Source organism: Salmo trutta, chromosome 16 (assembly GCF_901001165.1).
Source record: "Salmo trutta chromosome 16, fSalTru1.1, whole genome shotgun sequence".
Classification (NCBI taxonomy): Eukaryota; Metazoa; Chordata; class Actinopteri; order Salmoniformes; family Salmonidae; genus Salmo; species Salmo trutta.
The window spans coordinates 42,279,083-42,307,075 of record NC_042972.1 but is presented as its reverse complement, the minus strand read 5'-3'; the positions used below and the strand labels follow the sequence as shown (position 1 = coordinate 42,307,075).

The following is a 27,993-nucleotide window of genomic DNA, read 5'->3' as shown; positions in this document are numbered from 1 at the left end:
TAAAGTGGCTAGGGATACATTTATTACATCAATTTTTCCATTATTAAAGTGGCTGGAGTTGAGTCAGTATGTTGGCAGCAGCCACTCAATGTTAGTGATGGCTGTTTAACAGTCTGATGGCCTTGCGATAGAAGCTGTTTTTCAGTCTCTCCGTCCCTGCTTTGATGCACCTGTGCTGACCTCGGCTTTTGGATGATAGCGGGGTGAACAGGCAGTGGCTCAGGTGGTTGTTGTCCTTGATGATCTTTTTGGCCTTCCTGTGACATCGGGTGGTGTAGGTGTCCTGGAGGGCAGGTAGTTTGCCCCCGGTGATGCGTTGTGCAGACCTCACTACCCTCTGGAGAGCCTTACGGTTATGGGCGGAGTAGTTGCCGTACCAGGCGGTGATACAGCCCGACAGGATGCTCTCGATTGTGCATCTGTAAAAGTTTGTGAGTGTTTTCGGTGAGCCAAATTTCTTCAGCCTCCTGAGGTTGAAGAAGCGCTGCTGCTCCTTCTTCACCACGCTATCTGTGTGGTTGGACCATTTCAGTTTGTCCGTGATGTGTTCCGAGGAACTTAAAACTTTCTACCCCCTCCACTACTGTCCCATCGATGTGGATAGGGGAGTGCTCCCTCTGCTGTTTCCTGAAGTCCACAATCATCTCCTTTGTTTTGTTGACGTTGAGTGTGAGGTTATTTTCCTGACACCACACACCGAGGGCCCTCACCTCCTCCCTGTAGGCCGTCTCGTCACTGTTGGTAATCAAGCCTACTACTGTAGTGTCATCTGCAAACTTGATGATTGAGTTGGAGGCATGCATGGCCACGCAGTCGTGGGTGAACAGGGAGACAGCATTCTCACATAGGTATTCCTCTTGTCCAGATCGGTTAGGGCAGTGTGCAGTGTGATTGCGATTGCGTCGTCTGTGGACCTATTGGGGCGGTAAGCAAATTGGAGTGGGTCTAGGGTGTCAGGTAGGGTGGAGGTGATATGGTCCTTGACTAGTCTCTCAAAGCACTTCATGATGACGGAAGTGAGTGCTACGGGGCGGTAGCCATTTAGCTCAGTTACCTTAGCTTTCTTGGGAACAGGAACAATGGTGGCCCTCTTGAAGCATGTGGGGACAGCAGACTTGGATAAGGATTGATTGAATATGTCCGTAAACACACTAGCCAGCTGGTCTACGCATGCTCTGAGGACGCGGCTGGGGATGCCATCTGGGCCTGCAGCTTTGTGAGGGTTGACACGTTTAAACGTTTTACTCACGTTGGCTACAGTGAAGGAGAGCCTGCAGGTTTTGGTAGCGGGCTGTGTCAGTGGCACTGTATTGTCCTCAAAGCGAGCAAAGAAGTTGTTTAGTCTGTCTGGGAGCAAGACATCCTGGTCCGCGACGGGGCTGGTTTTCCTTTTATAGTCCGTGATTGACTGTAGACCCTGCCACATACCTCTCGTGTCTGAGCCGTTGAATTGCGACTCTACTTTGTCTCTATACTGACGCTTAGCTTGTTTGATTGCCTTGCAGAGGGAATAGCTACACTGTTTGTATTCGGTCATGTTTCCAGTCACCTTGCCCTGATTAAAAGCAGTGGTTCTTGCTTTCAGTTTTGCGCGAATGCTGCCATCAATCCACGGCTTCTGGTTTGGGAATTTTTTAATAGACGCTGTGGGTACGACATCGCCGATGCACTTGCTAATAAACCCGCTCACCGACTCAGCATATTCGTCAATGTTGTTGTTCGCCGCAATGCGGAACATATCCCAGTCCACGTGATCGAAGCAATCTTGAAACGTGGAATCCGATTGGTCGGACCAGCGTTGAACAGACCTGAGCGCGGGAGCTTCCTTTTTTAGCTTCTGTCTATAGGCTGGAAGCAACAAAATGGAGTTGTGGTCAGCTTTTCCAAAAGGAGGGCGGGGGAGGGCCTTATATGCGTCGTGGAAGTTAGAATAGCAATGATCTAGGGTTTTGCCAGCCCTGGAACCGCAATCGATATGCTGATAGAATTTAGGGAGCCTTGTTTTCAGATTAGCTTTATTAAAATCCCCAGCTACAATAAATGCAGCCTCAGGATATGTGGTTTCCAGTTTACATAGAGTCAAATGAAGTTCATTCAGGGCCATCGATGTGTCTGCTTGGGGGGGATATATGCGGCTGTGATTATAATCGAAGAGAATTTTCTAGGTAGATAACGTGGTCGCCATTTGATTGTGAGGAATTCTAAGTCAGGTGAACAGAAGGACTTGAGTTCCTGTATGTTGTTATGATCATACCACGTCTCGTTAATCATAAGGCATACACCCCCGCCCTTCTTCTTACCAGAAAGATGCTTGTTTCTGTCGGCGCGATGTGTGAAGAAACCAGCTGGCTGTGCCGACTCCGATAGCGTGTCTCGAGTGAGCCATGTTTCCATGAAACAAAGAACGTTACAGTCTCTGATGTCTCTCTGGAAGGCTACCCTTGCACGGATTTCGTCTACCTTGTTGTCAAGAGACTGGACATTGGAGAGTAGTATGCTCGGGAGCGGTGCGCAATGTGCCTGACCAGTAGACCGCTCCGTCTGCCCCTTCTACGGCGTCGTTGTTTTGGGTAGCCGGCTGGGATCCGATCCATTGTACTGGGTGGTGGGCAAAACAGAGGATCTGCTTCGGGAAAGTCATATTCCTGGTCGTAATGTTGGTGAGTTGACGTTGCTCTTATATCCAATAGTTCCTCCTGACTGTATGTAATAAAACCTAAGATTACCTGGGGTAACAATGTAAGAAATAACACATAAAAAAAACAAAATACTGCATAGTTTCCTAGGAACGCGAAGCGAGGCGGCCATCTCTGTCGGCGCCGGAAGTATGGAACTACCGAGTTCCAAACTGCCTCTGGAAGCAATGTCAGCACAAGAACTGTTAGTCGGGAGTTTCATGAAATGGGTTTTCATGGCCGAGCAGTCGCACACCAGCCTAAGATCACTATGCGCAATGCCAAGCGTCGGCTGGAGTGGTGTAAAGCTTGCCACCATTGGACTCTGGAACAGTGGAAACGCGTACTCTGGAGTGATGAATCACGCTTCACCATCTGGCAGTCCAATGGACGAATCTGGGTTTGGCAGATGCGAGGAGAACGCTACCTGCCCAAATGCCAACTGTAAAATTTGGTGGAGGAGGAATTATGGTCTGGGACTGTTTTTCATGGTTCAGGCTAGGCCCAATGAAGGGAAATCTTAATGCTATAGCTTACAATGGCATTCTATACAATTCTGTGCTTCCAACTCTGTGGCAACAGCTTGGTGAAGGCCCTTTTCTCTTTCAGCATGACAATGCCCCAGTGCAGAAAGCGACATCCATACAGAAATGGTTTGTTCGAGATCGAACTTGCCTGGCTTGCATAGAGCTCTGACTTCAACCCCATCGAACACCTTTGGGATGAATTAGAACGCCGACTGCGAGCCAGGCCTAATCTCCCAAAATCAGTGTCCGATTTCACTAATGCTCTTGTGGCTGAATGGAAGCAAGTCCCAGGAGCAATGTTCCAACATCTAGTGGAAAGGTTTCCCAGAATAGTAAAGGCCGTTATAGTAGCAAAGGGGGGGATCAACTTGATATTAATGCCCATGATTTTGGAATGAGATGTTCGACAAGCAGGTGTCCACATACTTTAGATCAGGTAGTGTATCATTTCTTATTGCAGTATATTAGGAGTCAAAGTATGTTACCTAAACACTATTCATAGTCAGGAAAAAACAATACTATCTTAGACAAAATGGCAGACATATTTCTGAGAGAGAGAAGGATTTTACTGAAATGGGCCTGGAAAAAGCTGATCTGAGAGTGAGACATCATTGCCAGCTTGACAGTTACTAATAAACTTGTTGTGGTTTATACATTTCAAAAACTTTATGTATAGTTATATCTGCCATCTTACATGTAAAGTTAAGATGGCAGATGCAGGGCAGTGTCAGATTCTCATTAAGTTCTCATGCTCAAAACATTGCTTCAAGTGATCAATTTTCAACATCTCCCAGAAAATAAAAGTGATGGATATAGAAGAAATAAAACTTGGGGGTATGGCCCAACTGTCTGTTTGATTTGAGTGACAGTGTGACAGGAAGCAGGCACTGGCTCTGCCTGACCCCTACTGGAAGTCACAGTACATCTGACTGGCAGTGACACACCAGCAAGGCCTACAAACAGTATAGTATGTCACATCAAATCTACTCTTAAGGGACAAGCAAACTGCACCGATTGTCTGTCTGCCCTTCATCTAGCGTTTATCTTCCATTCATTCTCTGCAGTGTGCTATAGGGACCACCCACTGGTGGTGTTTGACTGGAGACTGAATTGCCACATTCTCTGATGTTTCTGCATGGTGAATCGGTATGCCATCGGTAAAGAGCGATTTCTACTCTGAACCAATCAGAGAGCATGAGTGGGGAGCCAAAAGGCAACTAACTAGTAGAAAAAAATAGATCGCTTTTACCAGTGACATTATCCACCCTCAGAGCCCTGGGTTTGGACACCACCCACTGCAACTGGATCCTGGACTTCCTGACGGGCAGACCACAGGCTGTGAGGATTGGCAACAACACCTCCTTCACACTGACTGCTAACACATCGGCCCCCTGGGGTGTGTCCTCAGCCCTCTGCTCTACTCCCTGTTCACCCACGACAGTGTGGCTTTGCACGACACCAACTACATCATCAAGTTGATTACACCACAGTTGTAGGCCTGATAACCAACAATGACGAGTCAGCCTATAGGGAGGAGGTAAGTGAACTGGCATTGTGGTGCCAGGACAAAAACCTCTCCCTCAACATCAGAAAAACAAAGGAGTTGATTGTTGACTTCAAGAAGCAGAGGAGGGAACATGACCCGATCCAGATCAACAGGACTACCATGAAGAGAGTCAGCAGTTTTAAGTTCCTCGGGGCCCACATCACTGAGGACTTGACATGTACCAACAACACTAACACTCTTGTCAAGAGGGAGCAACAGCATCTCTACTTCCTAAGGCAGCTGAAAAAATTCTGCATGCCACCCGGGTCATCTCCAAATACTACCACTGCACCATCGAGAGCGTCCTGACCGGTTGCATCACGGCCTGGTACGGGAATTGCTCTGTCTACAACCGCAAAGCCCTCCAGCAGGTGGTGAAGATGGCCCAGTACATCACTGGGACCGTGCTCCCACCCATCCAGGACATCTACTCGAAACGGTGCCTGAGAAAGGCCCGCAGCATCATCAAGGACTTCACACACCCCAGCACCAGCTGTTAACTCCCTTACCCCTTACCATGAGATCTGATACCAACAGGCTCAGAGACAGTTTCTATCTACAACCCCATCAGACTGCGGAACACTTGAATTGGACTGAGTACCTGCTCTGATTCTCCACACCTTAGCACACATGCACTCATTCACGCACACACCCACACAGACACACACGCTCATACACATTCATGCTACACACATCACAACTGCTGCTACCAGACTCTTATTATGTTTGCTGAACACTGCACAATTTCAACACTTGTCCCACAATCCTCCTTTCCCCAAAACAAGTGTAAATATTTTACTATAAATTGTGCCTTCTTGTATTATACTTATGCTAAAATGTTTATTATATTCTACTGAGACATTTATTTAATATTCATATTATTTTATTGTATTATTTCTTATTGTTGGACTCCTCTCCTCCTGTCTTCTCCCTAATGCCCATGGAACTGACTGGCGAGGTGATAACAACATCACTTACAGCATATGATGAGGACTATTATCTATCTAGATCAGGGGTCACCAAGGAGAGGCATTGAGGATGACCACATTACAGTCATGTAATGGGTCACTTATTATTGCCATCTGCTTACCTCTATATGATCATCACTCTGAAAGTAGGTATGAAAGCAATAGGGAGGGAAACATAGCTGATGTATTGGTAGGCTGTACTGTCTTACGTAAGGTAAATTAAGTAATATAGTCTGAGATTCAGTGACGCTGCATCGAACAACATCCGGTTGACGTAACACTATTTAGATACATTTAGAGTGGGAATGTATGATTTAACTCTATGGCCCTGGGCTTAATAAACTGTTCCTGCGACTGATTGGTTGATCTGAGAAGAAGTTACAAGGTTTGGGCTTAAAAACACTCATTGTGTTTCCCTGTCCCATCCAGGCCAATGGTTTGCCTCCTATGGGACAAAGAATACTTTGAATGTTATTTTTAGGTTTGGAAAAGCTCATCTGCTTTTCCCTAGGTGAGAGGCAGCCCATCTGATCCCATCAAACAGCATGTTCCCTTTCCCTGTGCCTCAGCCCAGCTGTCTAATGCCTTCTCTCTCTCTCTCTCTCTCTCTCTGCATCATTTGCCTATGATGAGAGGGGGGAAGAGGGATGTGAGTGATGATTATGATGATGGTGTGGTGGTGGTGAAAATACTGAAGACGTTGACATTATGTTAAATATAGGCTATTGTAACATATTGTTGAAGGTCCTATAATTGAGCGAGTACTATGTGTTTTAAACATCTGTGTGTGTTCGACTCACATGAAGGACTACACACACCAGAGCTCCATATTAGCAGGGCACAGAGGGGAGTGCCTGCCTGTCTAGTGGTTTGAGGGGAAGTTCCAGTGAGAATGAAGAATGTGCTACAGAAAGAACCTAAACTATTAGAATCCAAAGAGAATAATACATATCTTTCACCTGGCAAAGTGGCAAGGTTAATCTGATCTGCATTCCATTGAAAACCAGTAAAAGACCATTAAAAACCGGACACAGAGTGGAGGTGTAGCCTAATAATTTAAAGGTGTAGAGACTAAAGAAAGATTGACTGAATTCCCTCCTCATTGGTATCAATTTATTTAAATGCAATTAAACCTCCTAAGAATGTGGTTTTTAAACAATAGTTCTGGTCAAAGTCAATATTATCCGTGCTTTAGTTTACTGTGTTTTTAAATACCATGTCAGTAGTTGACGAACGGAGCACTAGGACCCTGTAATAGGTGTAGCAGGATATCCCTCTGGACTCCGTAGGGAAACCGGACGCATGCGCTCATTTTACTATCAGCACCTCTCGATCGCTACAGCACGCGGAGTGGGATAAAATGTAACCAAACGTTGTACCTGCTTAAAGGAGCCGTGGTCTGTGTGGTACCACCAACCAACTCACCGCGTATTCAAAGAAAACCTCCATTGCTTGGACCTTGAACGGAACATATTCAAAGTGGTTTTATAAAGAAGGAACTGAGAAACGATTTTAACAAGTGGATACTGTAGGTTAGTGGTACTTTGGCAGACGCCGAAGAGATATATAAAAGAGATTACTCGGCAAGGAAGATGAGAAAAACAATACCTGCAAATTAGGACCAGCTGCCCAGGACTTCTACAGAAGTGGTCCATCGGACAAGAATGGCTTGATTTGTTTTGCGTGAATGATGGGCATATTTTGACAGCAGCACTCATGCTTCACGGAAAGAAAAAGAAAGTTTGCTGCGTCTGATTTGGATATTATATTCGGAGACACGTTGTGTTGTCTATATTTCTATAATTCGGCGAGACCACCTGTTTGGTGTCGGATATTCATCATGTCCAAAGTGATCCAAAAGAAGAATCACTGGACCACTAAAGTTAACGAGTGCGCGGTCCTCAAAGACGCTCGCGGTGACTTAAATGTGCAATTGCTCGGTGGTGCGGAGAACGGAGAGTTCGCGTACATCGGACAAGTTAACGATGCCACCGTGGTTTACAAAAATGGAAAATTAACAGAGGGGGCGTTGATATTGGAAGTAGAGAACCTCTCGATCTCTGGGTTGCCCCTGTATGATGTACAGACAGTGATAAAGAATTGCAATGGTCCCATCAGATTGAAAACGGTCAGACAAGGTAAGAGATGACACCGAAGCAGCAGCAGAGCGTCCCAGAGCGCCTCATTCGTCCACACTGAGTGATGTATGAAAGTGGACAAGGCACTAAAATCTTATGTAATAAATATGTACTAAATCATTTCCCACTTTTCAGAATCCCATTCAAGGTTTTAGTTCCGTCATATATATACATACTCATACATTGTGAGTGATTTATGTATGTTGAATTGCCCTTTTCCCCTTAAAACAACACCCACATGCCTTGCATTTCAGCAGTTAAATGACTTATGATTGGAGTGTACCAAACCGACGCTGTAGGTGATATCTTGGCTGTTGCCTACTCATTAGGCCTAAGGCACTTATTGAGAGTTGACTACATCCCAACCTCTGCTCATACCATAGCAGGAAGATGACAACATTAACAAAAGCATACAAACAGCAGCTCTGGCCAGTGTGAACTGTTCATGGTCAACTTGACTCATCATGGCCTTGTAGTTTGACACTAAGCCAATGTGACACAAACCCAGTGTGTCTGGCAGGCTTGTACGAATGCTCAGAGCTATGATTTAGTGCCTGTGCCACTCTGGGATCGGACTGATTTTAAAACGTTTCTTTGTGATTGAAAGAGGGGGGGGGGGGAAATCACTAAAATATCTGTTTTTCCACTTCTATTTGTTTATAAACCTGAGTTTATAAACTGAGCACATAGGCCTACTTCATTGGCCCAAATCAAGAGCCACTTGATGGGCAACCTGTGGACTACCTACTTTCTTGTCATTTTCATACAACAAATTCCCGAGTCAACACACAGGCCATGCCGCATGGTTCTAGTTTTGGTTGATGAATCCCCTCTGTCTAGGCTAATAGGAAGAATGTGGCCATCCTGCCCATGTTCATAATGACTTGAGACAATATCAGGAAGCTGGCCAATCAGCTCCCACTCCAGTCTCATTTCCAGATCCTGTTTGGAGGGATGGAGGAGGGGATGCCGTGGCGATACAGTCACATGACCATATGCCATTTCAGGTTTTAAAAATGCATGCTGTCTAGAAAATGTTCTCCCTAATCAGGCTTAATTGGGAAAATATGTTTGGCAACAACGGCCATCTGTAGCCTATGTTCAGTTTAAATTTCATAATTTAGCTCAAATTAATGTTTATTTGACCTTTTAACTAGGCAAGTCAGTGAAGAACACATTTTTATTTACAATGACGGCCTAGGAACAGTGGGTTAACTGCCTTGTTCAGGGGCAGAACTACAGATTTTTAACTTGTCAGCTCAGGGATTCGATCTAGCAACCTTTCGGTTACTGGCCCAACCACTAGGCTACCTGCAGTGTCTGTCATTTTCACAGTTTGATGAATGCGAAGGCAAAAGGCGGTGCTGATTAGGCTATTATCCATCAGGTGTTGAACATTTCTGCATCCTCACTTAAGTTCAGGGTACAGGCCGGGCATAGCATGTTTTTGGTGCTAATTGTGGCTTTTTAACGGCCAACAGTCTGCTTTTGTACGGGGATTGATTACAGTACACACAGTACTGAGCTGCCACCGGGTGCCACATGCCATTATGTGGCCATGCTGCTGTATTGACACAGTCGGTAGCTCTGGGAGAGTCATTCACTGGATTATGTAATATGTGCGTAGTTTCGACATGCATTCCCACACTCCCTGCTTTGTTGAAAGGACTCCTGCTGCATATCATAAAGAGAGAGACATGTCTTTGATTGACATTTCCTATTTAATACATTTTGTCTCAGTCTGTTTGGTATCTAGTCTGAACACTAAACTGTTTTTGAGGGAACTTGGTTGCAGATTATTATCATGTTCAAAATTATGATTAAAAAAAAATCTATACGGGTGGCTCTATCCTGGTCTACTGGCCCACACACACACACACACACACACACACACACAGGCTTTAACATGGAAGCGGATTAGTGTACCTCAAGGCTCCCATAGTTAATGGACCCATGTGTCATTTAGCAAGTCCTTGTGTGTGTTTGCTGTGGGATCAGTGTATGGCGCTCCATGGGGCTGGGCCGATCAGACCAGGCAGCATGAAACACAGCATCAAGGTCAGGGGTCAGTGAGGAGGTATTTAGTGTCTGGATCACATCAGAGCACAGCATAACTCCATGTGATGCTGTTAATCCCCTCCTAATATACTACACTGGGCTGACTGAGTCAGTTATTCAGCCAGGGATCAGTCCGAAGGAAAGGCAAAGACAAATTCAGTTAATTTACAGGGGTATTCAAGTTTAAGTTTCACCAACATGATGTGTGGCTAGCCTGATACACTTCACAAGCTCAGCAGATTTAAACTCTGTTGTAAATCCAAAAAGGAAAAAGTTTAACTTTTAAAAAATTGTGGTGGGAGTATAGCTAGCTGGTCCTGTGGCTCAGATTTATGGCAGTGTGGGTGGTAGGTCGAGAATCTCTCTTTCAGTGGGTGTGTATTCATGGATGCCAAGGGAAGCCAGGCTTCCCAAAAAAAATGTACCAAGAAAAAAACTCAAATGTTTAATATCTCTGTTTCATAATTTACCTTTAATTCGCAAGAGGCTGAATAGAATATACAGTGAGGGGAAAAAAGTATTTGATCCCCTGCTGATTTTGTACGTTTGCCCACTGACAAAGAAATTATCAGTCTATAATTTTGAACAGTGAGAGACAGAATAACCACAAAAATCCAGAAAAACGCATGTCAAAAATGTTATAAATTGATTTGCATTTTAATGAGGGAAATAAGTATTTGACCCCTCTGCAAAACATGACTTAGTACTTAGTGGCAAAACCCTTGTTGGAAATCACGGAGGTCAGACGTTTCTTGTAGTTGGCCACCAGGTTTGCACACATCTCAGGAGGGATTTTGTCCCACTCCTCTTTGCAGATCTTCTCCATGTCATTAAGGTTTCGAGGCTGATGTTTGGCAACTCGAACCTTCAGCTCCCTCCACAGATTTTCTATGGGATTAAGGTCTGGAGACTGGCTAGGCCACTCCAGGACCTTAATGTGCTTCTTCTTGAGCCACTCCTTTGTTGCCTTGGCCATGTGTTTTGGGTCATTGTCATGCTGGAATACCCATCCACGACCCATTTTCAATGCCCTGGCTGAGGGAAGGATGTTCTCACCCAAGATTTGACGGTACATGGCCTCGTCCATCGTCCCTTTGATGCGGTGAAGTTGTCCTGTCCCCTTAGCAGAAAAACACCCCCAAAGCATAATGTTTCCACCTCCATGTTTGACGGTGGAGATGGTGTTCTTGGGGTCATAGGCAGCATTCCTCCTCCTCCAAACACGGCGAGTTGAGTTGATGCCAAAGAGCTCCATTTTGGTCTCATCTGACCACAGCACTTTCACCCAGTTGTTCTCTGAATCATTCAGATGTTCATTGGCAACCTTCAGACGGGCTTGTATATTTGCTTTCTTGAGCAGGGGGACCTTGCGGGCGCTGCAGGATTTCAGTCCTTCACGGCGTAGTGTGTTACCAATTGTTTTCTTGGTGACTATGGTCCCAGCTGCCTTGAGATCATTGACAAGGTCCTCCCGTGTAGTTCTGGGCTGATTCCTCACCGTTCTGATGATCATTGCAACTCCACGAGCCCCAGGCCGAGGGAGATTGACAGTTCTTTTGTGTTTCTTCCATTTGCGAATAATCGCACCAACTGTTGTCACCTTCTCACCAAGCTGCTTGCCGATGGTCTTGTAGCCCATTCCAGCCTTGTGTAGGTCTACAATGTTATCCCTGACAACCTTGGAGAGCTCTTTTGTCTTGGCCATGGTGGAGAGTTTGGAATCTGATTGATTGGTTGCTTCTGTGGACAGGTATCTTTTATACAGGTAACAAACTGAGATTAGGAGCACTCCCTTTAAGAGTGTGCTCCTAATCTCAGCTCGTTACCTGTATGAAAGACCCCTGGGAGCCAGAAAGCTTTCTGATTGAGAGGGGGTCAAATACTTATTTCCCTCATTAAAATGCAAATCAATTTAAAACATTTGACATGCGTTTTTCTGGATTTTTTTGTTGTTATTCTGTCTCCCACTGTTTAAATAAACCTACCATTAAAATTATAGACTGATCATTTCTTTGTCAGTGGGCTAACGTACAAAATCAGCAGTGGATCAAATACTTTTGTATATATACAGTGAGGGGGAAAAAAGTATGTGGACACCCCTTCATATTAATGGATTTAGCTATTTCTGCACACACAACCATGCAATCTCCATAGACAATCATTGGCAGTAGAATGGTCTTATTGAAGAGCTTAGTGACTTTCAACGTGGCACCGTCATAGGATGGCACCTTTCCAACAAGTCAGTTCGTCAAATATCTGTCCTGCTAGAGCTGCCCCGGTTAACTGTAAGTGCTGTAATTGTAAAATGGAAATGTCTAGGAGCAACAATGGCTCAGACGTGAAGTGGTAGGCCTCACAAGCTCACAGAACGGGACCGCCGAGTGCTAATGCATAAAAATTGTCTGTCCTCAGTTGCAACACTCACTACCGAGTTCCAAACTGCCTCTGGAAGCAATGCCAGCACAATAACTGTTCATCTGAAGCTTCATGAAATGGGTTTCCTTGGCCCAGCAGCTGCACACAAGCCTAAGATCACCATGCTCAATGTCAAGCGTCGGCTGGAGTGGTGTAAATCTTGCCGCCATTGGAAACGCGTTCTCTGGAGTGATGAATCATGCTTCACCATCTGGCAGTCTGACGGATGAATCTGAGTTTGGCGGATGCCAGGACAAAGTTACCTGCATAGTGCCAACTGTAACGTTTGGTGAAAGAGGAATAATGGTCGGGGGCTGTTTTTCATGATTGGGGCGAGGCCCCTTAGTTCCAGTGAAGCGAAATCTTGACGCTACAGCATACAATGACATTCTAGATGATTGTGTGCTTCCAACTTTGTGGAAACAGTATGGGGAAGGCCCTTTCCTCTTTCAGCATGACAATGCCCCTGTGCCTTATTTTTATTTAACTAGGCACAAAGCGAGGTCCATACAGAAATAGTTTGTCGAGATCGGTGTGGAAGAACTTTGCTGACCCCGACCCCTTTGAACACCTTTGAGATTAATTGGAACGCTGACTGCGGGCCAGGCCTAATCGCCCAACATCAGTGCCCGACCTCACTAATGCTCTTGTGGCTGAATGGAAGCAAGTCCCCACAGCAATGTTCCAACATCTAGTGGAAAGCCTTCCTAGAAGAGTGGAGGCTGTTAAAGCAGCAAAGGGGGGACTAACTCTATACTAATGGCCATGATTTTGGAATGAGATGTTCGGCAAGCAGGTGACCACACTTTTGGTTATGTAGTGTATCTCACCGGAGAAAGCATCTGAGCGAGGGAAACAGTGCCTCTGTATGTGTAGCCCATCTATCTGATGCTGTCTGGTCAAAAAGAGTATGACATTGTTGCCGCCCGTAGCATTGAATGCAAAGGAAGCCAGCAGGCATTTGGCTTCCCTTTTATTTAAAAAAAAAAACAGCATAAGCAATGTGTGCGTTTTCCCACCAGAGATGTTTCCATCAAATTAACTTGTTGCAGATAAAAAGCTGTGCGTGATGACGTAGTGCACATAAAAACACATTAATCTTATGTAATGGATAAAAAAAATAAAAGTTGAATGTTCAACTCTACTGATGGTTTTCTAACAGAAAATGTCGAATTTATAGTGTGCCCACTCTGGTATTGACACATGCACTCTAGCCAACCGCGCACTCTAGCCTACTCTATCTGTGCGCTGTTGGCTAGAGCACATGTACAGCCTATTGGCCCTTTCCTAAATTAGTCATGGATGGAGATAGGGATTTGGACTTGTGGTTTTACTTAATTCTCAATACTGGCCAATGATTATAACAGCGATTCTGATCCAACCAGAAATTAATACATTGTGCCCCTGGCCTGAGAGGATGGAAGTTCAATATGTAGCTAGATGTAGAAGGCTAATGTTAACTAGCTGGCTCATGGTTGCCCATTGAAAGGAAGTTAGCCAGGTAGCATACGACACAGACAATCACAACCATGGACAGCCACATCATATTTAGCTTATGTTGATTGGACTATATTGTTTTTGGTATCTTTTAGTTGTCTCTGTATTAAACTAAGCATAGGGGATTTGATTATGTGGAATAGTGGAGGCAGCTCCTGTTTTCTTTGCGATTTGCGGTAACTCTCTGGTGTTCTAAATCAATAGTTGTTTAGTGGTCCGAAAATGTTGGAAACATGAACTTGCTGGACCATGCTGTTGGTCATATAACTGTTTGTTACATGCAATATGCTTTGTGGACTTCACCGGACAGAGGTTGCTCTCCGGTTTTGTGATGAAACATGGGTGTGGTTGATTTTATTCTGCCAATGTGTCTTCTTATTGTCTCTGCCTTTAGGCCTATATATCACTGTTGAAAGGCATATGAACTAACAGGTTATAGAGCTAACAAAGCAATTATCACAACACAGGTTGTAATATGGCTTTTTTATTCTGGCTTGGCTTCACCAGTGATTAAAAAAACATTTTATATATATGTTTTAACCTACGCGTTGCTACTGCTCTCCTTCTGTCTTTGCATGTGGAAGCATTTATTTCCTTTTCCTCTGTGTGAACCCCACAGCCCCCCCCCCCCCATCTTTGTATTCACTGACACAGTCGACAAGCTCAACTTCCCCCGCACAATGTGTTCAGACACAATCTCTGGGTTTAATTGACCTATGTTAGTTACAAAGGAAGTGGGCAAACAGTGAATGGGGTCTCAGCTGTGCTCCAGGCTCTTTCTGCCTGCCTGTCTGGATGGAAGGTGTTGTGTCCTTCAGATCCATTCTAATTGTGAACCCATGATGTTTAGAACTCCTGTCAACAGCCTCTTCGTCATCATGGTCATTCCTCAAGGAGGACACAGTCGGTGACATTCTTTAATTTCTCCAATTCCCCCCCTTGATTTCTTGTCAGATGATGAATTCACACACGTCTTGTTGAGTGGCTGAGATTTAGAGCTTCTAGATATTTCTCCCAGTTCTCAGTCTTTGCTTCCCATCTCTTTAACACATCCCAAGCATTGGATCATTTGACAAATCTACTCATAAGGCCTCTGCTTATTCCCACATTGTCAATGTGGCTGTCATATTAGCATAATCTCATATCTGGGAGGTGTTTCTCAGGCACAGTCGTGTGCAGTACCACAGTGTGTATGGCGTCTAATGGCTGAGGGGTTTGGGTATGAGCTTACTGTGAAGCCTTTGACTGCTATGGTAAGTTTGATTTAAATCCGTCCCATTGCAGTGACATCAGAAGGGAATTGCATTCCACAGTCATTCTGCAATCCCACACAGTGTTCATTAGAAGGTTCAGTTGACCATTATACAAAGTTGTGTTCTTCACATCCAACGCTTGCAGGAATCTGATCATCATTGCATTTGATTTGATCAGCCTGGAGCTGAGCGGGGCAGAGGGTGACGCATGCTGACGTGCCAAAGCCCTGTCTCAGTTTTGCTGTTGTTTACGCAAATTAGACGCATTATTGCTCCAACGGGCATACTGCTACCAGGAAGTCAATTTATAAGAGCAGAAGTAGATGTTAATAGTCTTGGCGGCATAAAGTCAAGAATCTTCCATGTTCAAATGAAATACTAATAATCAGGAGGCCATACACTCACACATACCTTATCTCTGCTATTGTCATAAAATATGAAAACATAGCTTAGGAATCTAAAATATTAATTTGCTTTGATTATTTTTAGTCAGTCTATCCTCCGTTCTCTGGAGATGCTTTTTTTCTTTACCTTTTTAATTATGCTTAGACCAGACCAGTGCCCTGGGGTCCGATTACACATCTCATTAGCTTCTGCTGGTGCCCCCCCATCTCTCTCACACACACACACACATTTCTTGGGGATTTGAGGACAGGCCATCCTGATTTAAGAGGATTATATAGACATGGTTGTGTTTTCCACAATAGGCAGCAGACTGCACACACACACTCTCTGGGGTCGTGTGTTTCTGTTTGGTCTGGAAGCCCAAGGCATGGCATACACACCAGAGGAATCCCCAGTGTGCACTGCTCTAGCATGCTGTTCTATTCTTCTTCATCAGCCCAGTCTCCATCTTCTCTTTTGCTCTTCCGTTCTCTCTCTCAATCATTTATCTTCTCTCTCTTTGTCATCTGAGTGTGTGAATTGTGGAGCCTCTCGATGACGGGGTTGGTCTCAGATGTCTGTGAACTAACTTGGGCTGACTTGGCAGAACCCTTCTCCCCATGTTAACTCTTGAAAAGAAGCCGTACTATAAGGACCTTCATGGGAGTTATGGATTAGTGTGTGTCACATGGCATTGCAGTAAGTACCATTTTCAGTAGTGACACTTGGTGGGCCGACGAAAGAAACACATTTGGATAACGAGAACCAGATTGGATGCAAATGTGTGTGTGTTTTACACCGGACTATGATTTACATCTACCATCTGTGTTTCTGGTGTCTGTTCAGGATATGTTTTGATGATTCATGTTTATAAAAATCCTGCATTAGCATGCTCTCAGAGCACATTTGACATTTAATCACCACCCAAATGTCATTCATTAATTGTTATTCATTTAGACCCTCATTAGTCACTATGAATTACCTAGAGAAACATGAATATGTGGGGGGGCTTCAGGAGTTTACTCCAAATCGCTCATCTGGAAATGTCAGCTGCTGTGATTGACCAGCATTTGGTTTCCTTGATGGAGAAAGCATGTGGCTGTTAGCTGGAAACTGCTATTATCTAATGCTCCAAAATGGTGGTGTTTAACAACAGGGTGTCATGTACTGCTATGTCATCATCTGTACAGGTGGGCTAAATCTATTTGCTCAGCAATATGTGGTGGCAGTATAGTGCCAAATGCCATAGCCATGGTGATATACAGTGCAGGGCAGAACGTTTCTCTGTAGCAGACCTTTAAACATGTCCTGTCCTGATCCCTTCATCCACACCTAGGACTTGCTGGGCACAGAGATTACAACCAGACTCAGCATGTTATCAACACCTTCATAATGACTCCTAGTTCAGACTGCACACACTGGCGTTGCACTGGTGGACCCCGTAGACACACGCTGGTCCGCTCTTTCACATCATCAACATCATACCTTGTAGCTCACGTGTGTGTGTGTGTGTGTGTGTGTGTGTGTGTGTGTGTGTGTGTGTGTGTGTGTGTGTGTGTATATACTGTTCACGGTCCTCCCAACGGCAGCAATCTGCATAGACTTTTTAGAAAGCTCTGTTCTTCTGTCCTTCCTAGCATGGCCAGATAGTTAGCAGCAGCTCTGTAGTGCTGTGATCTGATTGGCAGTGATGGTGGACGTCTGTTTCCGTGACGACTCCCAATGGGAGCGGAGCAGTGGAGGAGCGGCGCAGATGCCACGGGTCAGGGCCAGAGGCGTCCCCAATGTGACATGTGCTGTTCACTCTGTCGCCATCGATCAATCGCTCCTCTCCCTCAGCCAGGCACGCCAGGAAAACAGTCCCCTCAACAATTTGCTCCCTGCCCTGTCATGGCGTGGGCGGGTCAGCCAGAACATGCCCCCCACACACAGGCATACACATTTCCTTGTTTAACATAGCTGTTGGTGCCATTGGCTATGACTGTTTCCACACGGTCCTTTTCCCTTTGCCTAAAAAAACATATTGAATTAGGTGAAACGTTGTCTTACTTGGAGACTCTGTTCTCCCTAATAGAACAGGGCCCACCTCCTTCACAGTACAGTACCTCGCCCTACACACATCCCTATGGAAACAATGATGTTATGACTATGACAAGGAGTTAATTTACATGCCTTTATTTATGCTTAGTTTCTCCCTGACTAACCAGCAGAGAGACGGACAAGCTGAATTTAACAAACTGTTTGAAGCGGATGCTTGTGGCCAGTTGCAGGCTATTCTGAACCCTTTAATGTGGAGATTTGTATTTAGCTGTGTTAGTTAAAATGTTAATGCACAGAGTGGTGATCTTTTGGCTCGCTTTGGAATTGCATCATCACTTTAAAAAGTGCCACACAGCCAGCATCAAACTCTGAGGGTTCAGATACACACACACACACACACACACACACACACACACACCACTGCTCTCATTATCTCTATCACTCTGCAGTGGAATGCTTTATTTATGTATTGGAGGACGTAGGGTTGTACTACAATAGCAGATTTTCCATGGTAAAAAAGAACACGAATTTGACTAAACTATATGGTCCTATTAAAAACCTACTTTATGTAAATTGTGGGGTGCTATAACTTTTCAAAATAAACAAATGTGACTCTAGATGACAACATAATGCTGTTTGTTTCTAACATTAGTGCTGTTTTCCTCCTTCAATCTGCTTTGTTGTTTTTGTTGTTTCCTTGCCATGATACACCTACAGGTCTCTGCTCTCTGTCAGCCACAGGTTTTTACAGGGACTTGCCTATTTTTAATGTTGTCCTAAGGTTTGGTTTTGGTTCTGCTTCTCATGGTGTGGATTAGTGGTGAGACTATTGCTACACTGTGTCTGCTAGCAGTAATTGTGATGAAGGCATAGCAAACTGATTATCCACAGCATTGACTTGTTCGCCTTAAAGGGATACTGCGAGATTCTGGCAATTAAGTTTTTCTACTTAACCAGAGTCGGATGAACTCTTGGATGCCATCTGTATGTCTCTGTGTGCAGCAATGACGAAGTCTACAGGTACGGTAGCATATGCTAACGTTAGGCTTGGGCGGTATCCAGATTGTCTTACCTTCATACCGACCTTGTGCCATTCCGGGTTGTTTGGTAATATCGGCACTGAACACAAGGGGCTCTATTTTCAAACCCCACTGAGCCTTTGTAATTCGAAGGTTGGCAATGCTAACAAGTACATGTAAAATTCCATAGACAATGCTAACCAATGCATTGCAAACATTTTTATAGTCTCTGACTTATTTTCAGGACCGACATCCCAGCTCATGAAGTTATAAGTAACAAAATAAATGCTACTCAGTTTGCTCACAGCAAGGCTCTTGCTCCAGGAGGGGATTCTCGGCTGTTACCGGCAAGTGAAGCTTGATTTTGGAAGAAGCTAAACACTTAGCTAGATAGCTTACTAGCTACTAAATTAGCAAACCAAATGAGCAACTGCAGAACATTTAGCACATTTTACACAGTTAACTTAATAGTTACAAGATCTAACTGGAAAACATTTGGTTGTGAATTCCATACTGTAAGGAAAGACGTATTCCTGGTCGTACAAAAGTATGTGGACACCCCTTCAAATGGCAAGAATGGCGCCGACAGAGATGGTCGCCTTTCTTCAGGTCCTTAGAAAACTATGCAGTTATTTGTTTTTTTTAATGTATTATTTCTTACATTGTTAGCCCAGAAAATCTCACATGTTATTACATACAGCCGGGAAGAACTATTGGATATAAAAGTGATGTCAACTTACCATCATTATGACCAGGAATACGTCTTTCCTGAAGTGGATCCTTTGTTGGGACCTCCACCCTGGACATGCGATCTTATCCCAGAGGCTAACCAAAAACAACACGGTCGCCGCAGGAGAGGCGGACAGAGCGGCCTACTGGTCAGACTCAGAAGGCGAGCACACCATCCACCGCTTCCGAGCATATTACTCGCCAATATCCAATCTCTAGATAACAAGGTGGACGAAATTAGGGCACGAGTTGCCTTCCAGAGAGACATCAGAGATTGTAACATTCTCTGTTTCACGGAAACATGGCTCACTCGGGATATGTTATCAGAGTTGGTACAGCCACCTGGTTTCTTCACGCATCACGCCGACAGAAACAAGCATCTTTCTGGTAAGAAGAAGGGTGGGGGCGTATGCCTTATGATTACGATTCATGGTGTAATCACAACCACATACAGGAACTCAAGTCCTTTTGTTCACCCGACCTAGAATTCCTTACAATCAAATGCCGGCCGCATTATCTTCCAAGAGAATTCTCTTCGATTATAGTCACAGCTGTGTATATCCTCCCCCTCCCCCCAAGCAGATCCCTCGTAGGCCCTGAAAGAACTTCACTGGACTCTATATAAACTGGAAACCATACATCCTGAGGCTGCATTTATTGTAGCTGGGGATTTTAACAAAGCTAACCTAAGAACCATACATAATTAATTCTATCAGCATATCAAATGCGCGACAAGAGCTGGTAGCTTTCTGGATCATTGCTACTCAAACTTCCGCGATGCATTCAAAGCCCTCCCCCACCCTGCTTTCGGCTAATCTGTCCGTGACTCCATTTTGTTGCTCCCAGCCTATAGACAGAAACTAAAACGGGAAATGCCGGTGCTCAGGTCAATACAAAGCTGGTCTGACCATTCGGATTCCATGCTTCAAGATTGCTTCGATCTCGTGGACTGGGATATGTTCCGGATAGCCTCAGACAATAACATTGATGTATACGCTGACTTGGTGAGCGAGTTTATTAGCAAGTGCATTGGAGATGTCGTACCCTCGGTGACCATTAAAACCTTCCCTAACCAGAAACCATGGATTGATGGCAGTATTTGCGTGAACCACCACTTTTAATCAGGGCAAGGCGACCAGAAACGCGACCAAATACAAACAGTGCAGCTATTCCCTTCAAGGCAATCAAACAAGCAAAGCGTCAGTAGAGAGACAAAGTAGAGTCGCAATTCAACGGCTCAAACACGAGACGTATGTGGCAGGGTCTACAGTCAATCACAGATTACAAAAAGAAAACCAGTCCCGTTGCGGACACCAACGTCTTGCTCCCAGACAAACAAAACAACTTCTTTGCTTGCTTTGAGGACATTACAGTGCCACTAACACAGCCCGCTACCAAAGCCTGTGGGCTCTCCTTCTCCATGGCCAATGTGAGTAAAACATTTAAACGTGTTAACCCTCGCAAGACTGCCGGCCCAGACGGCATCCCTAGCTGCGTCCTCGGAGCATGCGCAGACCAGCTGGCTGGTGTATTTACGGACATATTCAACCAATCCCTATCCCAGCTTCAACCAATACCGACATCCCAGCTCATGAAGTTATAAGTAACAAAATAAATGCTACTCACAGTTTGCTCACAGCAAGGCTCTTGATCCAGGAGGGGGGGTGTCTGCGAATACTCGCAGACACACCAAGAAAGTGAGGGTAACTGAACTAAATGACTATGGCTCCATTGCACTTCTGTCATCATGAAGTGCTTTGAGAGACTAGTCAAGGACCATATCACCTCCACCCTACCTGATACCCTAATCCCACTCTTTGCTTACCGCCCCAATAGGTCCACTGACGATGCAATCGCCATCACACTGCCCTATCCCATCTGGACAAGAGAAATACCTATGTAAGAATGCTGTTCATTGACTATAGCTCAGCAGTTAACACCATACCAGTGTGCCCCCGGTGATGCGTTGGGCAGACAGCACCACCCACTGGAGTGCCCTGCGGTTGCAGACGGTGCAGTTGCCGTACCAGGCGGTGATACAGCCCAACAGGATGCTCTCAATGGTGCATCTGTAACATTTTGTGAGGGTCTTATGGACCAAGCCGAATTTCTTCAGCCTCCTTTTTCACCACACGGTCTGTGTGGGTGGACCATTTCAGATTGTCAGTGATGTGTATGCCGAGGAACTTTTCCACTGCGGACCGTCGATGTTGATGGGGGCATGCTCCTTCTGTTGTGTCCTGAAGTCCACGATCAGCTCCTTCATTTTGTTGACAGGGAGGAGGGGGCTGAGAGTGCACCCTTGTGGGGCCCCTGTGTTGAGTATTTGCATGGTGGAGGTGTTCTTGCCTATCTTCACCACCTGTGGGAGGCCCGTCTGAATGTCCAGGATGCAGTTGCACAGGGCGGGGTTCAGAACCGGGCCCCCGAGCGTAATGATGAGCTTGGAGGGTTCAATGTTGTTGAAGGCTGAGCTGTAGTCAATGAGCAGCATTATTTCATAGGTATTACTCTTGTCCAGATGGGATAGGGCAGTACGATGGCATTGCGTCTTCCTTGGATCTATTGCAGCAGTATACAAATTGCAGTGGTCTAGGGTGTCGGGTAAGGTGGTGGTGATTTGATCCTCATCTAGCCTCTCAAAGCAAAAGTGAGTGCTAAGGGGCGATTAGTCATTTAGTTCAGTTACCTTTGCTTTCTTGGTTACAGGAACAATGGTGGACATCTTGAAGCAAGTGGGGACAACAGACTGGGATAGGGAGAGATTGAATATGTTCGTAAAAATACTCCAGCCAGCTGGTCTGTGTGTGCTCTGAGGACGTGGCTAGGAAAGCCATCTGGGCCGGCGGCCTTGCGAGGGTTAACACGTCTTACAGGGAACGAGACATGAGTGGTGGTGGTCAGCGGCACTGGGTTTAGCTTGTCTGGGAGCAAGATGTCTGTGTCCGCAACAAAGGTTTTCCCTTTATTATTCATGATTGGATGGAGTCCCTTTCACACATGTCTTGTGTCTGAGCTGTTGAATTGCGACCTCCACTTTATCTCTGTTTTGATGTTTTGCCTGTTTGATTGCTTTACGGAAGGTATAACTGGATTGTTTTGTACTCCATATTCCCAGTCACCTTGCCATGGTTAAATGCGGTGGTTCGCGCTTTCAGGTTTGTGCAAATGCAGTTTTAATCATCACAGTGTAAACAACATCCTTCCTGATGCACTCCGTCACCGTGTCAGTGTATACAACCCAAAATATTTCTCAGTCCGTATGGTCAAAACAATCTTGAAGCATGGATTCCGATTGTTCAGACCAGTGTTGAACAGTCCTTACCACTTCATGTTTGAGTTTCTGCCTATAGGAAGGAGCAGGATGGAGGCATGATCTGACTTGCTGAAGGGAGGGCTTGGCAGGGCCTTGTAGCCTTCCTGTAAGCAAGAGTAGCAGTGGTCGAGAGTTTGTGAAGAGCGAGCAGCACAGGTGATGTTGATTAAAACTTTGGTCGCGTTTTCCTATGATTTACTTTAAGGAAGTCCCCAACTACAATAAATGTGACCTAAGGATATGCGGTTTCCAGTTTGCACAAAGTCCAGTGTAGTTCCTTGAGAGCCGTCGGTGTATCGTCTTGAGGGGGAATATACACGGCTGTGATGATGACCGAAGAGATTTCTCTCGGTAGGTAATGTGGTCGGTATTTGATTGTGAGGTATTCTAGGTTGGGTGAACAAAAGGACTTGAGTTCCTCTACATTACCTTAATCACTCCATGAGTAGTTAATCATGAAATATACACCTTCATCTATCTTATTCCCGGAGAGTTCTTTATTCCTGTCTGCGCGGTGTACTGAGAAACCTGTATGGACTGGGACAGTATATCCAGAGAGGACCATCATTCTGTGAAGAGGAGTATGTTACAGTCCCTGATGTCTCTCTGGAAGGAGGTTTTCTCCCTGAGCTCGTCTACATTATTGTCCAGGTACTGAACACTAGCGAGTAATGTACTCTGAAGCAGTGGGTGGTAAATCGGAGTCCACTCCGATTTATCTCTTCTCCAGTTTCTGGGATAAGTGGAATTGCCTTGGGGGGTACAAACAAAGGATCCCAGTCAGGAAAATTGTATTTCTGGTCGCAATGCTGGTGAGTTACCGCCTCTCTAATATCCAAAAGTTATTTCAGGCTGTATATAATAATGCAAAGGAGGTTCTGAGCTAATAAGGTGAGAAATAACCCCCAAAACGATAAAACTGCTAAGTTGCTTAGGAGCCATGAACAGGGTGACCATGTCTATCGGCGCCATCTTGCAAAGAGAATACATCTCGTTGTTGGAGTCTGTAATTGGATCTCTTAGCCAAGAACATCTAACTGTGATATGCAGCATCTGCAAGCCTTTTCATACTGTCCTCTCTCCCTGCCCAGCCCTGAGGCAAGTGATGTCCCCACTCAACACACTTACACAAGAGGTGACAGCTTCTATACCTGTGATTGTATTGCCCCAATCTGTGTAATACTATATGGAGAATAGGCTCTCTGATGGTAAATAGTTATTGGTAATAAGAGGAAAGACTAAGTGAATCCGGACGGACGGTACTCTCTGTCCACAGGCTGAAACTGGGCTTCTTTAAAATCTCATCAATTAAGGAAGAAATCTAATTTCCCTCCTGGCCTCTTACAGCAGTACTGGCACTGGCAGTCTGTCTGCTTTTTTTCACAGGATTTGATTATAATTCTTTCTGATGTGAATGGTCTGATAAGGAGAGATGAGTGGAGCGGGTTTGCCTCACCTAAACCCCATTTTGCGCCTCCTACTTGTGTACTGACTCAGTGCAGTACCTGTCTACAGTTTCTCTCATTGCCACACTGACTCTACAGTAATGGTGAAGGAGGACATACAGTATTCTGGGCTGGTTTGATGGAGGCATGTCATGCTCAAGCTCCATTACTCACATACCATGCTTAGAGTTCTCAGATCTCCCCTTGGAGTGTGTTTGAAGTTACATTGTAGTACGGCAAGCTACGGTGAACCTGTAACCCCTCTTCTTTTAAGGAAATGTATCATCTATTAAAAACAGCTGAATAATGTAAATGAGGAAGACAAGGAAAGTCTCTCTCACTGCTCTTAACTGATCCTCACTTCCCTTCTTCCCCTTCCTCTCGTTATTGTCTCCTCTCTGTCTCTCAGGCCCTTTCAGGGGTGAGCTCCATTTCCTGTGTGTCACTTCCTGAACCCTTTGTTTGGCTACCTTTTGTCCATCCTCCACTGCTCTCTCTTTTCCGTTGGTTGACATTTGAATGCTTTGACATTTCAGACGGTTATGCCTTTTTAATAGGGTGGGGGTTGGTTATGGAAAATGAGTCCCAACTCCTGTGATATTAAAGCAGCACCTTGTGGCTGTAGGCTATCGAGGGGAACAGGTCAAAGCAGTGCCTTCTCACTGAAAACAAAGAGACAAATGAGAAGGCGCCAACTGATGTACTGACTGCGTAGTACATTAGTGATGGGGGGGAAAAAAATCGGTAGTTACACATTGGGATATATCTTTTTTTTTAATCTTTTTTTTTTTTTTTGACTATTGTAATATAATGTTTTTGCTGTTCTGCAATACCTGCACCAAAACTCCAGTATTTTTCCTTCATAGCTTCGTCACCATCTTATTTTAACGAAAGTAATAGTTAGTCACAAACGCTCTTGATAACATGTAAACAGCCTTGCTAACCAGCTCTGCTAGGGTGAGTAAAATGACCAGAGTGAGGTGTTCTCTAATTTTTGTCTGGAAGTAGCTAGCTAGCCAAATTTAGCCAGTTACCTTGGGTACTTGTTTGCAGGCAAGTTGCAGAAGGACGAGAAGGCTACAGTTCCCCAATGTTTATCAGTGCAATTTCGATGGGCAACTAGCTGAAACAGTTTGAGAGGGTTTATCTAATGTTCCTTCGTTAGATTTGAGCTAATCTTACTCTGGCTCGCATTAGTTGTTTATCTTGTTGATGTGCATAATTTAGGGAGAGAGAGCCCACCTTTTCATGGTTGTTTGATCAATAGGACTGTGAAGTTCCTAAATGTAAGAGGATTCCCATGGTGTTGACATAATGGCAGAAATACATTCATGTACATTTTGTGGCTTTTGGCATTCTAATGATATAAAGTCGCGCTGTTGCAACTTCCTGTAAACACACAGTCCAGTTCAAAGTGAATGATGGCAGGCCTGTGTGGCAAATAGCTCCTTTGCATAAAGGCCTACTGTAGCTCTGATTGGCTATGGTGCACCGATCTGTGTAGACTCCGGTTCTGGACAAGACAGATGTTTTATTTGCTACAGTGTCTTTAAAATGTCATTCTTCTTGGGGGCGTATATGAACCAATTTTAATAAGATTTAATGTTGCTTAAATGCTGTCAGTTCCACTTTAATAGTATTATTAGGGGGTAGAGCCCTGCCCGTTATAGTTCAGCTGCTCTGGCGCCAGCATGTGCTGTGGGAATTCCTTGAGATAGCTACAGTGTATTCTCCAACTGTCACCTCTGTGTAGTGTGTGTGTGTGTGTGTGTTGACACTGATGCACCTGTTCCCAGGTAGAACAGAGCCAGTCCGACAGGTTATGGCAAAACTGCTGCATAACTTCCTTACACCTTTCAACAGGTGAAACGGCAGGACTCTCAGGTGGAATGCCAGCTTACAGGTGGGCGTAGCTACACTGTGAGGCCCAGTGGTTGAGGAACTGTTATTACACAGCCAATGTTTTTCTCTTCCTTTTTTTCACCCCTCCCTCAGTTATTTATGATCCAGGATCAGCTCTCCCGGCCCCACCCCATCTATAAGCATCACAAGCTAAACAATAGCAGTCCCTAACTGTAATTAAAGGCTTAAAGTATCTACTTTGCCTCAGCATGCTGTAGAGACCCTGGTTAAATACAGTACTGTGATAGTCCAAGTTGTCCCCTCTCCTTCACCTTTCTCTCCTTCCCTCATCACCCTCTCCTTGTAGTGTGTGTAATCATGATGTTTGAGGTGATTTGAAGTCAGGTGGCCCTGGTTACCACAGCAACAGAGTCTTGGGCATCTTTTGGTAACCAGGTGGCCCTGGTTACCAAACCCTGAGTCTTGGGCATCTTTGGTTGACTGATTGATAAATTAAATCTCCTGGATGTTCCCTTACGGCCTGCTTACAGTCTGGCCAGGCAAACATATGACCTCATGGAAGGCATGGTATAAACACTCCTGCCTGCCTGCCTGTCCTTCTGACTGGAGGTTAAGGAGCCTTTCCCTCATGACTCATATCTTTTGAATAACTTTGTTTACTTTCTTTGTGGCCACATTCCTCTCATCCCTTTGTAGCAGTAGGTATTACATAGTTGATCACAACCAACCTCGTCTGACTCCTTCCCTTTAAGTCTTTATTTTGAAGTTTCTGGTTTGTAGAACTGCCGCAAGTACATGTAAACTTGCTTTGGCATGGATTTAGTTAAATTCCCAGGTGCATATACACACGCCTTCTACGAATTGATGCAGAATATTAGAAATCAGATAGAGAAATCTCTTTGTAAATGGAGAAATACAGTTGAAGTTCGAAGTTTACATACACTTAGATTGGAGTCATTAAAACTCATTTTTCAACCACTCCAGAAGTTTACATATACACTAAGTTGACTGTAGCTTTAAAGAGCTTGGGAAATTCCAGAAAATTATGTCATGGCTTTAGAAGCTTCTGATAGGCTAATTAACATCATTTGAGTCAATTGGAGGTGTACCTGTGGATGTATTTTCAGGCCTACCTTCAAACGTAGTGCCTCTTTGCTTGACATCATGGGAAAATCAAAAGAAATCAGCCAAGGCCTCAGAAAAAGAATTGTAGACCTCCACAAGTCTGGTTCATCCTTGGGAGCAATTTCCAAATGCCTGAAGGTACCACGTTCATCTGTACAAACAATAGTACACAAGTATAAACACCATGGGACCACGCAGCCGTCATACCGCTCAGGAAGGAGAAGCGTTCTGTCTCCTAGAAATGAACATACTTTGGTGAGAAAAGTGCAAATCGATCCCTGAACATGTTTGGAGGAATGTTATGTTTGGAGGAAAATGGGGCTTGCAACCCGAAGAACACCATCCCAACCGTGAAGCACGGGCGTCGCAGCATCATGTTGTGGGGGTGCTTTGCTGCAGGAGGGACTGGTGCACTTCACAAAATAGATGACTTCATGAGGAAGGAAAATTATGTGGATATATTGAAGCAACATCTCAAGACATCAGTCAGGAAGTTAAAGCTTGGTCACAAATGGGTCTTCCAAATGGACAATGACCCCAAGCATACTTCCAAAGTTGTGGCAAAATGGCTTAAGGACAACAAAGTCAAGGTATTGGAGTGGCCATCACAATCCTATAGAAAATTTGTGGGCAGAACTGACCCAAGTTAAACAATTTAAAGGCAATGCTTCCAAATACTAATTGAGTGTATGTAAACTTCTGACCCACTAGGAATGTGATGAAATAAATAAAAGCTGAAATAAATCATTCTCTCTACTATTATTATGACATTTCACTTTCTTAAAATAAAGTGGTGATCCTAACTGACCTACGACCAGGAAATTTTTACTCTGATGAGTTTAAATGTATTTGGCTAAGGTGTATGTAAACTTCTGACTTCAACTATACAGTAGGCTTTACATTAGTCCGTGACTCTGCCTACTAAGTACCTTAGACTTGCTCTGGAAAATAAGCAGGCCATGTTCCTCTTAAACCAGAGAGATAGCAGCCCAGCT

General features: G+C 44.7%; 1 protein-coding gene across 6 annotated transcripts in view; it reads left to right on the top strand.

The window, feature by feature from the left end:
• The first annotated feature begins 7,023 nt into the window (after nt 1-7,023).
• The window catches only part of LOC115150772 (membrane-associated guanylate kinase, WW and PDZ domain-containing protein 1), a 201,634-nt gene continuing 180,664 nt past the window's right edge, over nt 7,024-27,993 (top strand). For 3 of the 6 annotated variants that reach the window (XM_029694434.1, XM_029694435.1, XM_029694438.1), the window contains exon 1: nt 7,024-7,854. In XM_029694434.1, coding sequence (XP_029550294.1) covers nt 7,557-7,854 — 298 coding nt within the window. In that variant the 5' untranslated portion in view covers nt 7,024-7,556. The remainder of the gene's footprint in view (nt 7,855-27,993) is intronic. The other 3 variants (XM_029694436.1, XM_029694437.1, XM_029694433.1) reach the window with 1 other exon arrangement.